The 13244-nt window shown below is 38.5% G+C and overlaps 1 protein-coding gene across 3 annotated transcripts in view; it reads right to left on the reverse strand.

Annotated features, from left to right (window-relative positions):
• Positions 1–1086: 1086 nt before the first annotated feature.
• The window catches only part of DERA (deoxyribose-phosphate aldolase), a 116395-nt gene continuing 104237 nt past the window's right edge, over positions 1087–13244 (reverse strand). For 2 of the 3 annotated variants that reach the window (XM_027595762.1, XM_027595761.1), the window contains 3 exons: positions 6092–6204; positions 2110–2259; positions 1633–1798 (listed from right to left, as the gene is read on the reverse strand). In XM_027595762.1, the coding sequence (XP_027451563.1) occupies positions 1742–1798; positions 2110–2259; positions 6092–6204 (320 nt within the window). In that variant the 3' untranslated portion in view covers positions 1633–1741. Of the gene's footprint in view, positions 1799–2109; positions 2260–6091; positions 6205–13244 lie in introns of all 3 variants that reach the window. The other variant, XM_027595759.2, reaches the window with a different exon arrangement.

Consider the following 13244-nt stretch of genomic DNA (forward strand, 5'->3'; position numbering starts at 1 on the left):
AACCCCTCTCTTTTACAGATGAAGAGGCTGAGGTCCAGAGATGTGAACTGCCTGAACCAAGGTCATAGGGCTAGAACGAGGAAGAAGCTGGCTACCATCCCACGATCAGAAGGTGTAACCAATACGGATGCCCAGTCTGGGATTTCCCACTTAGGAGTAGCTGGAGACTCGCTCCATGAAAATCCCCATTTAAGAGAACGTATGTTCTAGGGGCGCCTGGGTGGGTCAGTCGATTTGGCTTGGGTCATGATTCCAGGGTCGTGGGATCAAGTCCCGCATCGGGCTCCCTGGCTCTGCAGGGAGCCTGCTTCTCCCTCTGCCTCTCTCTCTCTCATGAATAAATAAATGAAATAGAAAGAAAAGAAGAAAAGAAAAGAAAAGAAAAGAAAAGAAAAGAAAAGAAAAGAAAAGAAAAGAAAAGAAAAGAAAAGAAAAGAAAAGAAAAGAAAGAAAGAAAAAGAAAGAAAAAGAAAGAAAGAAAGAAAGAAAAAGAGAAAGAAAGAAAGGAAGGAAGGAAGAAAGAAAAGAAAGAAAGAAAGAAATGAAAACGTAGGTTCTATCATGTGGGAGAGTTGCTAGCAAGCCAAACTGGCAGACGGGAACACTGGGAGGGACAGGGAGCCAAGCAATGAGTAGCCCACAAAGCAGATGACCGTTCCCCAGAGCGGACAGTGAGCTCTGATGATGAGCCTGTGTGTGCTGAGGGACAGTGGTGCACCCCCCGGGTGACTGCACATATTCGGGAGCCACACTGGGCCTGGGCTTGATTCTTGACTCTGCCGGTTGTGAGCTCTGTGATCTTTGACAAGTTCCTTCTGCTCTCTGTGCCTCAGTCCCTTGTCTGTATAAAAGGACGATAATATCAGTACTATTACAGGGATTAAATAAATATTAAATACACTGATCTATGTAAAGGGCTTACCATGTATTAAGTGCTACATTAGTGTTGGCTGTTTTTCCCCCTATTCACTATGCCAGAAAATCTTAAAAGTTTCAAGATATATATATGTAAGTTGTATTCATTAATAGTGTTACTGAGGTGCTTTATGATATAAATATGCAGACTCTACTGGACAGACTCAGAAAGTCATTGATAAAACCTCTTTCTGTGTTTAATGGATTATCTTTCAGTTGGTGTTGTTACAATTTACAGTAATTTTTTTTCCAAAAAAATAAACTACAGAGATTTTTTTATTTAAAAAATGCAATAGCCACAGTATCATGTAACAATGACAGGAGTTTCATTAGCAAAATAATTAATAAGAGAGCATATCTGTTGCAAAAATTAAAGACAGATTTTCACGGCAGGAAATTAGTGCCAAGTCAGTGACTCCCGAAGTCATCAGAGTATGGCCAGCAGCTCAGGGATGCTACGTTTGCTCTCGCTAAAGGCACGTTTCTTGGGCAGTTTAATGTTTTTTTTCCCCCTTAGAATTGAATGCTGTCAAAGCTATCATTAATATTTTACTCAGAATTCTTAAGAGAAAATCTTCACAAAATTAACAATACAGATCTTCAAGTAATTAGGACCATTCAGAGGCACCTGAAAAGAATACCATGTATGGATTAGTTGTTTTTTTCTTTTATTCTTTGAATTAAATTCAGTGAAAGTTTTAAGGGGGAAAAAAAAGTCAGTTATCCATTCATTCCCTCATGTTTTAATTAAACAATTTTAGCAATTACGTAGAAAAACACATTTTACATGTTGCTATACAGCACTTTTCTGGAACTGATCGCTGATTTAAGACATCGGAAGATCATGATAGGCTGCATATCTTCCGGTAACGTGATGGTAAATCTGTGAGGAAAACCAGAGTTTAGTTATTATCATGTATCATATATATCAATTAATAATTATACTAAATAATAATTAATAATTATAATTAATGTTTCCTTATAAAGCCCCATATTATTATGCATTTCTGCAGACTCTCCATTCAACCCACTTCAGGTGAAGGTTTGCTTGGACGAAAGCAGAAGTTTGGGTGTGATGAGGTAAATCAGATGAGTTTTTTTTCTCTAGCTCTCATAGCCCAATAAGGGATTTTTCGTTTCTTTCTCAAAAACACACTTGTCAATTTGTCCCAAGGACAATGGATTATTACACACCTGCCTCTCGATGTCCGAAAGCAGAGTACTGGCACCTATTCGAAACAGTTCTGGTGTCAGCCATTCATCTCCCAGCTCTTCCTTCACGAGAGAGAGCCAAGCAAGGGAATCCTTGGCACTGCGGATGCCTCCTGCTGGTTTAAAGCCTACCTAGAAGGAAAGGTGGGAAAGAGAGCAAGGTCTAATGTTACCGGAGTGCTTTAAAAACTGGTCCTGCATGGTGGAGCCTGGGTGGCTCAGGTGGTTGAGCTTCTGACTCTTGGTTTCAGCTCAGGTCATGATCTCAGAGTTCTGGGATCCATACCCTCGTCAGGCTCCACACTCAGCACAGAGTCTGCGGGAGATTCTCTCCCTCTGCTCCTCCCCCTGCTCATGCACACCCTCGCTCTCTCTCAAAACTAAATAAAATCTTTAACAACAAAAAATGGTACTGTGTTAGTACAGGGTCTCGATTCTCTTTCTCTCTTTTTTTAAAGTCTATTTCACTTCACCCAGCAAAAGAGCTTAGATCATTGACTCGCGCACATTCATGCTACAAAATGACTTTTCCAAGATTAATGGGAAGGATGTCACTGTTTCTGAGGAGACACTAATGAGCGTTAATAACCCTCATTAACATTGCACTTATTGGAAAGTCATAAACCTCAGCCATCTAGACTATAGCTGTGAACTGGGGATAAACAAGAGAGGTGTCAAAAACTAAGAAAAACAGAGATCACAAAAGCCCATTCATTCTACATTTCTATAAGTAAGTCTGTCTAGTCGCCTCTCAGCCCTTCATCCTGAGGTGCAAGACACATACATGTATTCAAAGTAAGAGAAGAGAATCAGGGAGGTCACACTAACCAAACTGGCAGCAATCAGAAAGCAGTGTTGACAGTTATTTTCATCAACTTAAGTGTAGGGACTTTTTTCTAAGTTGTAAGTGGAAAGAGTTCTATGAACAGCCAGACCGGTTAAATAAGCACAGTACAAAAAGACAGTGTAGGAACTCTTCACAGTTCAGTAGTCTTTGAAGGTGAGCATAAAACAGCACGACTCAGCCAATATCTGATGTTTACAAATGATGTCCCTGAGTCCATTAGAAATGGATAAATGTGTTCTATAAACAGTAAAACCTGCTTATCTGATTTACCTGTCTCAAGAACTTGAATCCAGTAGAGAAGAGACTCTACCGACAGGAGCAATCGAGAAAACACTGCATAGCCCAACTACTAAAGCTCAGGCATTTGAACACTAAGAGCCGTTAATTCGATGGGTAGCCCCAACACAGGGTTTATGGCTAACAGAATGCTAGAGAAGGGAGACGATAAATGAATGGTCCCATAATTAATCCAAACTAGAAACCTCAGGCTTAACCTGGACTCCACCATTTTCCCCACCACACCACACCCAATCAACAGTCAAGTCCTACCAATCTTCCCACCTCAACTTCTGTATCTCCACCCACCCCCCCCACACACACACACTTCCTCCGTACTCTCACTTCTGCTGCTTTAATTTAGACCCTCATTAGTCCTCACAAATACTGGTGGGTTTCCTGACTGGTTTCCCCGCCTCAGTCACTCACTGCCACATGGCTATGCAGCCGCTGTACACTGATCCTAACCCTATGTGCCTATTACCCAGGAGCCCAAGTGGCTCTGAAAGACTGCGGGGACGTGGGGTGAGTGGGGGAGATAAACAGGATGAGATTATTTATTGAGAAGAGGCCCCCAAAATCAATTAGCTGATATTAGCCTACATGTTAATCATAAGCACATTTCTGTCAATTAGGCTGTGCTGCATATAGATTTTTCTATACAGTTCAGTTGTGTCAGCAAGTCTGTTTGGCAACGTTTCTAAAAAGAGGTTCTAGCATAAGTTTATCCTTTTTTTTTTCCTTTAAGGGAGAGAATATGGAAAACATAAATCTGCAATGAAATCAGTTATGAAATATTAAACCTCTGCTGCTCAGAGTGACACTAAGCATGGTCTGGAAGATGGCCCGTCACATTTTAAAACACCCCTTAAGTCAATGATGTAGAAAGTTTACAGTCTAAGGGCTGCCCACGCAACTTGTCAACAACCTGGAAGGATGCACCTGATTTGCAGACACATACACAGGTCCTCACTGTGTGAAATCACACATAATTAAAATGAGTATGATTTGACTTGCATCTGTCTGTTTTGTAATAAAATTGGGATGACCTTTGTTTATTATCTGAGGAAAGGGTCATTACAATTAAAAAGAAGTACCGAAAGACAGCAAAAAGTCCCTTCTTACTGTACTCTGGCCTAGAATATTGAGCACTTAAAACTTTTATTGAAATTCTTTGCTTGTTGTCTACGAGCTCTCCTGGGAAGGGACTTGTTCATTTTGTATCCCTGTTAACATAGGTTAACATGGCACACAGTTAACTTCTCAATAAATGTTTGTTGAGAACACAGCAGGATTGGGTCTCCAATGGTGAGTTTTAATCCTGACTACAGAGCTTACGAAACATATAGATGCCTGAGGATTACCTCTCATCCAGAAGTGCTAGGGATGAGGGCCCAGGCATCTAGAAGCATAAAAAGCTTCACATTTATTTTATTGTACTTTGGCAGAAAATAAGAACCACTGATCTACAAATGGTGGTGGTCTCAGCTGATGGGACCAAAGATAGAGTTCTCTTTTTTGACCGCTAAACATGTTTTTATTTGGATCAGTGCAGAAAGGCTACCAACAAAGAGGTTACTCAAATGGAGTCAACTGTCATATGTAAGGTCAGAGCAGCTATCTTTCCTATTTGTACTTTTTTTAAGATAGGAACTTATTCTGAAGGAGAAAATTCTGGAAGTTCATTTCCTCTCAAACCCAGTACATTCTAAAAATGGTCTCCAGTTCCTAAAATGAACCGAAGGTACAGTCACATATATAAAGTCATCACATCTAGTTGGCAAAGGATTATAAGCCTTTTCTGGGTTTCCATTTGGCAGAAATCCAGAGGTTGATTTTAAAAGATGCCTTCTGAGGAAGGGACAGCCTCATTAAACAAACAAAAAAACCAAAACCAAACAAACTACCTTTCTCTCCAATGATGTAAAAAAAAAAAAAAAAAAAAAAAATCTTTTGAGATAATTTGCAGCTAAACAAGCAACTTAAAGTGAAAAGGAAAATCCAAACTCATTTTAAAAAACCTCATACACATTTTTCTTTTTAACTTCATATGTTTCAAAAAATATGTATTATTTTTCGAAAAGCTGACAAAAGCTAGCACATACCCTCCTCAGCTTAACAGTCTTCCAAAGAGCACATCCAACTGCCATAAAACGCAAAAATGGATATTTAATTCAAGAGCTATATAACGTCTAGCTACCTTTTCCCTGCTGTTTCACAGCATTTCATTATTTTGTTTAATAAGTTCATCTCCTCGAGAATTTTCTCTTCACCTCATATTATTAAAAGTAATAAGTTTTTCTGGACCGGGGGTTTCCCAACAGAAAAACCAATTTATGTGTGTCCTTCAATAATGACAGGAAAAGATTATTTCCCATTATATTGCATACTTTTCATATCACCACCACAGCTTATCATTCAATAAATGTTACTCTGCAATTCTTTCCATTCCTCAAGGAAGTTTAATTTCTGCATTAACCTGTTTTCGCTGGCCAACGCCTTACCAGAAAGCCTCTGTGTTGTAGCAGAATTAGTTCGTTAAAGAACCCATTTAGGAATCTCTTGTCAGTGATAAAATTGTCTTCAGTTAATAAAAGGACATAAAGTGAGTTTACATCTTGATCACACATACCTACTCCCACACTCACACTCACTTTCTGTTAATCGCACATTTTTCTCCATGAATGTGTTCTTTTGTAATGAAAGGTAAATTAAACATTTATCTTCATAAAGGTAACTCATTCACACCTTCTGCATATAAAGACAGTATTTGTGGCTGTAACTAGTATTATAAATAACATTATCTTTACTCTGAAGAAAGATTTGCTGGCAATAATATACCTTGTTTCCAGTTTTCCAGAAGAAATCTCTAATGGCCCGTAGCATTACTATAGCTACCGGGAAAGTGGCATTTACTGTTTCTTTTCCAGTAGAGGTCTTAATAAAATCTGATCCTAAAACAAAAGGGGAAAAAAAAAAAAACCTCTGTGTTAATTAAAAACTTACTTCTTACACTTTTTAGTCAGTGAAAGAAATGAGCCATGTCAATTTTTTTCCTGAGGAACACAACTTTATTTTTCATTAGTTATTTGAAAAAGGAAAAACAAAATCTCTCTTTGAAATAATTCTGTCCATACTTCCCCCCACCCCATTACTATAAGATGAATTAAATGAAGAACCAATTGGGTTCTCACTGATTCTTGGGGCCCCTGGCTCCATATTTCCATATCATCAATGAAAATCAAGTTCGTTTATTTAATGCATAACTGAGATGAATCATACAACGTTATGCCCCATGCTTAGTATCATATATCACGACACTTGACTACAAAACTGGAGTGCCCACTCGTTGTCCCCTCATTTTCTTCTGCTTGATGGGAACTACACGGTACAGCTGTGACAGCGCCAGAAGAATGATTTGTACTGCACTGTTCATTAATAAAAGCACTGTGTCTTCCAGCAAGATTAGGAGTTTCACAAAAGACATCATGCTATTTCATAACCTACAAATACTTCAAACAACTTTGTCTCTCACATGGATCTTAAACCTACTGATGCAGTTTAACAGAACAGCACAAGGACAAAGAAATGATAGTAAGAGTTAAGATTCACTGTGTGCTATGCTCTATTCTAGGTGCTTTACAAGTAACAACTCAGTCATTCCTCACAGCAACTGTATAAGGTAAGTACTAATATCCCCATTTTAAAAGATGAAACTGAGATACAGAAAGGTTAAATAACCTGCTTGGGGTCACAGTTGTAAGTGAGGGGGGTAGAATTCTAACCAGAGAAATACAGCTTAACCAATAGGCTATAGTGTCTCCAAGAAACTTGCCCGGGGTGACAAAGTCAGGTAGCCAAACAGAGATTCCATCTTTCATGTGGTTACCAACCCCTGACATGCTCAGCATGCGGACCACAGACCAGCAGCATGGGCACCACCAGGGTGCCTGCTAAAAATGCAGACTTAAGGGTCCTGTACTAGATTGACTGAAACAGAATTTGAATATAAACAAGGTTCCTAAGTGATTCTTGTGAAATACACAGCCCCAGCCCCCTGATTCTGTGGGACCATAGGTAAGGCTCATCTCTGAGATTCTCCCAAGGTCCATCAAAGAAGTGGTCAATAGAAGTGGGGGAAAGAAGGGGCTAAAATGTTCCCCTTTCGTTTCAAATGGAAAAGATACTTCCACAACTATTCTGTGGATGGAAAGGTTCAAATCAACACACCTTTAAGTAAATACACTGTATGTAAGACATAGTGGAAAATAAAACAACAAATAATTCAAGCCCTTGCCCTCAAAAGCATACATTCTAGGTACAGGTAGAGATGAAACATAAATCCTGGGTCATCACTTGATGAGCTAGCAGTCAGAAGATCTGGTTTCACCTCCCAAACTTTCATGTCTGTAAAATACATCTGAAAACTCTTAGTTGCTTCATAGCTTTAATTCCTACAAAGAATTAAAAGTGACAATCTATGTGAAAGCACTCTGAAAACTCTCAAGCATTTACAAATATAAATGGATCAAGGACTGAAGTAGGATTTTAATAAAAACATGACAGAAATTCTGATTTATGAAAGCAGGTCATCAGAAGCCTTTTGAGGTGGGGAGTCTGTAGGCCCACTGGAAGAAGTGGAGACATTGTCATGCATGCATTCATCCACCAAATATTCACTGAGTGCTCACTATGTCCTAGAACTAAACAAAATAATAAAGTTCCCACCCTTGTAAGAAGATTGTCTAGAATAAAAAGACAATAAGCAAATAAATATATAATAAATGTCAGGTGGAGATAAGTTATAAAAAAAGCAATGTAATGAGTTAGAGAGTGGCAGAGTTGGGGAGAGGTAGTCATAGTTAAACAGAGTTATCATAAAGGCATCTCTCAAGAGTAAAATTCAAATAGAGACTGAATGAAAGGAATCTGTGAAAAGAACATCCATAAGCAGGGAAATGGCAAGTATGAAGGCCCTGAAGTAGGCATGTGCTAAACTGATTAATGAATGAATGAACAGGATCACAGAACCAAGTCCTGCTCCCTATAACACCAGAAATAAGACAATCAAGAGGAAGAGATTAAAGCCTCCAAACAGATATAAGAGGTGAGGGGAACACCCCCAAAGAATCCACAATGAGACCACGATGTGCTTTCCTAAGGTGTGACATTGTCTTCTGAATCATTAGAAAGCTCTTGGGTACAACACCAGATATCATCTAAATTCTTTCAAGCACCCTAGAAGAGAAGATTATTACAAGTCCAAGGCCAAATTTGGAGACCTAAAAAAAAAAAGGTATGGTCACTTAAAAATCACACAATTTAAAGTTAACCAAAAGAGCCCAACTCCTTTGAAAGAGTTCCGAGTTAGGATAAGGGAGGAGACTCTCCTCCTAACATATTTGGGAGGAGCAGAGCAGAACACCTATCGTGAGAGCAACAAGACCCTACACACTGAGAGTAACAATGGCCTACACATCATGTGTTTGTCCCCCTTTCTTGATTGTATTTTAAGCACATTTGAGGGCAGGTGCTGTATCTTTCTGTGAACTCTGTATCCCCAGAGCATGACAAACATGCAAGTCTCAATAAGAATTTTGGATGGACAGATGGATGGATGGATGGACGGACAGACGAATGGACGGAGGGATGGCTGGATCAATTGATAGATGGATGGCCACAGCTACCCAAGAAAAAGCAAACTACAGTATTTCCCATCTTTAACTGACGAATGGGAAAGGGAAGACAGTTTTGAGTTTCATTCCAGTTCAGATAACAAAACTGGACAGGTGGCTCAGAAGAATATATCATTTTATTTATTTTTAAGTAAATTTTAAATTTTAGATTGGAAGTAAAGCTACAGAAACATCAAGGTAGTATAGAGTTTCCATATACCCTACACCTAGTTTCCCCTATTATTAACATTTGTTACAATTAATGAACCAATATAGATATATTACTATTAACCCAAATCCATACTTTATTTAGATTTCCTTAGTTTTACTTAGAATCCAATATCATTCAGGATACTCTGATATGTACATTTATCATATTGCCATGGGTTCCCCTTGGCTGTGTCAGTTTCTTGGACTTGCCTTATTTTTATGACCTTAACAGTTTTGAGGAGTACTGCTCAGGTATTTTGCAAAATCTCCCTCAACTGGGACTTGTCTGACATTTGTCTCATGATTAAACTGGGGTTATGGGTTTCTGGGGATGAAGACCATAGAGGTAAAGTGCCATTCTCACCATATCATATCAAGCGTACCTACCATCAACATGATCTACCACTGTTGATGTTGACAGTAAGAACTTGGGAGGAAGTGTTTGCCAGGTTTCTCTATTGCAAAGTCACTTTCTTTTCCCTATCTTCCATACTGTACCCCTTGGAAAGAAGCCCTTATCTGTATCCCACACTTAAGGAATGAGGAATTATAATTTACCACCTTTGGGGGGAATAACTATATAAATTATGAGGACTTTTTTGCATGGGAGATTTGTCTCCTCTCATTTACTTATTTACAATCATTTATATCAGATTCAAAGACACTTATCTTATATACTTGGGTTTATAATCCAGTATTACTTTATTTCATTGCTCAAATGGTTCTACCTTTGGCCTCTGGGGGCTCTTTCAGTTGCTTCCTATATTCCTTCGACATACCTCCATCACGTAGAATTTTTGTTTTTTAAAGCACTTCCTTTGGTATTGCCAAATGCTCTGGGCTCATCTTTTAGGCCTTCTGCCCCACTGCCAGAATAAGCCGTTTCTCCAAAGAGCCCTAGTTCCTCTTATTAGAGAATGGTATTAGAACCCAAAATCTTGGTGCTAGGTGTACTCATTGCTACTGCATGGTCTTGTTTCCAGCTCTCTCTGCTGACTAGCCAGGAAATCTGTGTATCCTAACCCATTTATATACACACATCTTTTAATAATTCCACATTTATCTACATCTATATAGATATAATTAACATGCATAATACTGATGACTCCAACTCTGACCCATTACTACATGGATCATTCCAGCCCCTCCCCTTCTTTATCTGTAAACTCCCACCTCCCACTTGAACAGTGAGAAACCTAGCACTCACATCTGTCACCCCTTTATTTAATTGTTCACATCCAGTATCCGCATACAGCGCTACCAGAAGTGTTACCTACACCATGGTAAACAACTGTATCAACTACTGCACAGTGCTTATGTGCACTTTCCCATATCTTTAGCTTTATAGCCCACCCTCACTTATAGATTACTTATTTATTTGAAAGAGAGAGAAAGAGCAGATGAAGCGGCAGAGGGGGAGGGAGAAGCAGACTCCCGCTGAGCAGGGAGCCCAAGGCAGGGCTGGATCCCAGGACCTGGAGATCATGACCTGAGCCGAAGGCAGATGCTTAACAAACTGAGCCACCCAGGCGCCCAGCCCATCCTCATTTATAATGTTATGTAGGTCACCACCTTTTTTCCTACCTCCTGCAGGGAGGCTGTTTCAGATATTTGTAATACAGTTAGATTCTTTGCTCACAGTCCACATTCTATCCTGGAATCCCCTGATCACATAAACGATTTTTTTTATTTGCATACATTAAAGTTCACTCTTTGCAGAGCTTCTAGTAGTTCTGACAAATGTACAGTGTCACACACGCATCATTACAGGATCACACAGAACACTTTCACCAAGATAAAAACCCGCGTGCACCACATTTTCATCTTCCCCCACCCACGCCAGCAACCACTCAACATTTTACTATTGCAACCGTTTTGCCTTTTCCAGAATGTCATGTGTGGGAATCATACAGCCTTTCAGACCGCCTTTTCACTGAGCAATATGCATTTAAGGTTTACTCATGCCTTTTCATGGCTTTATAATTCATTTCTTTTTATTGATAAATAATATTCCAGTGTATGGATGTACCCCAATTTGTTTATCAATTCACCTATTAGGGGATATCTGGGTTGCTTCAGTTTTTGGCAACTACAAATAAAGTTGCTACAAACATTCATACGCAGGATTTTGTGTGGACATAAATTTTCCAATCAGTTGGGCACATACTGAGAAGGGCAAATGCTAGATTATATGGTAAGACCATATTTTGTTTTGAAAGAAACTGCCAAATTATCTCCCAAAGTAGCTGTACCGTTTTGTATTCCCAACAGCAGTGAATCAGAGTTCCGGATGCTCTATATCCTCACTAGCAATTGGTGTTATCAGTTTTTGGATTTATCCAATCTATTAGGTGTACATATAGATTACGTACATATTTTTGTTAGATTATACCCAAGTAATCAATTTATGGATTGCTTTTATAAATGATAGTTTTTTTGAATTTCAAATTCCAATTGTTCACACTGCTGGTAGATAGGAAAGCAAGAGAATTTTTATATTAACTTTGTATTATGCAACCTTGGTAAACTCAGTAGTTTTCAAGAGTTTGTTGGTCTGGGGGTGCATTTTCTCCACAGACATGTGCTCTGTGAACAAAGACAGTTTTATATCTTTCTTCCTGTATTAATTTCTGGTGGTGGTTGTAACAAATTATAACAAACTTGATATCTTAAAGCAACAGAAATTTATTTTCTCACAGTTCTGTAGGGCAGATGTCCAAAATCAAGTTGTGAGCAGGGCTGCACATCTTGTGGAGGCTCTAGAGAAAAATCTGTTCCCTAACTCGCCCAGCCTCTTAGAGCTGCCAGCATTCCTCGGCTGCGTCACTCAGACCTCTGCCTCCATCTTCACATTGCCTTCTCTTCTGGGTAGAAACTGCATCTTGCTCTGCCTCTCTCTGATAATAACATTTGTGATGGCATTTGGATTGGATAAATCACTTCATCTCAAGATCCTTCATTTAACCACATCTGCAAAAAAAAAAAAAAACTTCTTCCCAAATGAGGTAACAGTCACAGGTCCTGGGGGTTAGGATATGGACATATCTCTGGGAGCCATTATTAGCCTACCCCACTTCCCAATTCGTACTCTTCTAATACCCTTCTTCTGTCTTCTTGCACTAGCTAAGACTCTCCAGTACAATGTCAAATAGGAACATTCTTGGTTTATTCTTAGGGGGACTTTAGGGGAATAGTGTCCCATTTCTCATAAGTGTGTTAGCTAAAGTTTGTAGATGTTCTTTATCAAGCTAAGGACGTTCCCTAGTATTCCTAGTTTGCTGAGAGCTTTTATTATAAATACATGTTAGAATCTGTCAAATACCTCACCTGTGTCCTTTCATATGACCATATGATTCTTCCCCTGTAATGTATTGATATGGTGGGTGACATTACACTGAACCAGCTTGCATACCTGGAGTAAATCCCTCTTGGTCATGGCATATAATTTTTATACATTGTTGAGCTCATTTTGCTAATATGTTGTTGAGGATTTTGCACCTATGTTCATGAGTGATACTGATCTATAGTTCTCCTTTCTTGCAATGTCTTTATGTGGCTTTGGTATTGGGGTAATGATGGTCTCACAGAGTGAGTACTCACCTTCAATTTTCTGGAAGAGATAGAGAATTGGTAATATTTCTTACTTAAATGTTTAGTAGAATTCATCAGTGAAACCATCTTTAGCCAGTGCTTTCCTTTTTGGAAGTTTTTAATTTTTCAATAATTTATTAAAGTATTAAATAAATAATAAAATTATTTTATAATATTCTAGAATTAAAATATAGTTTTATAACAGGTTACAACATACTTTATGTAAATAAATATGTGCTTATATATTTATTATTATGTATATTTACAAACTAAATTAAATTAAAATAATTTGTTTAATAGATATGGGCTTATTTGGATTATTTCTCCCTGCATATATTAATCCAACTTGAAAATTAACAATCATTTTAAAAGTGGTCTAAATGCACTAGTTAAAATCAGAGATTAACAAACACAAGACCCTTCTATATGCTGTTTATGAGAAATTGACTTTAAAAATAAGTTTTTAGAAGGTTAAAAATAAAGGGATGGGAAAAAGATACAACATTAATCAAAGTAGA

The sequence above is a fragment of the Zalophus californianus genome, chromosome 9 (assembly GCF_009762305.2).
Source record: "Zalophus californianus isolate mZalCal1 chromosome 9, mZalCal1.pri.v2, whole genome shotgun sequence".
In the NCBI taxonomy this organism is placed as follows: domain Eukaryota; kingdom Metazoa; phylum Chordata; class Mammalia; order Carnivora; family Otariidae; genus Zalophus; species Zalophus californianus.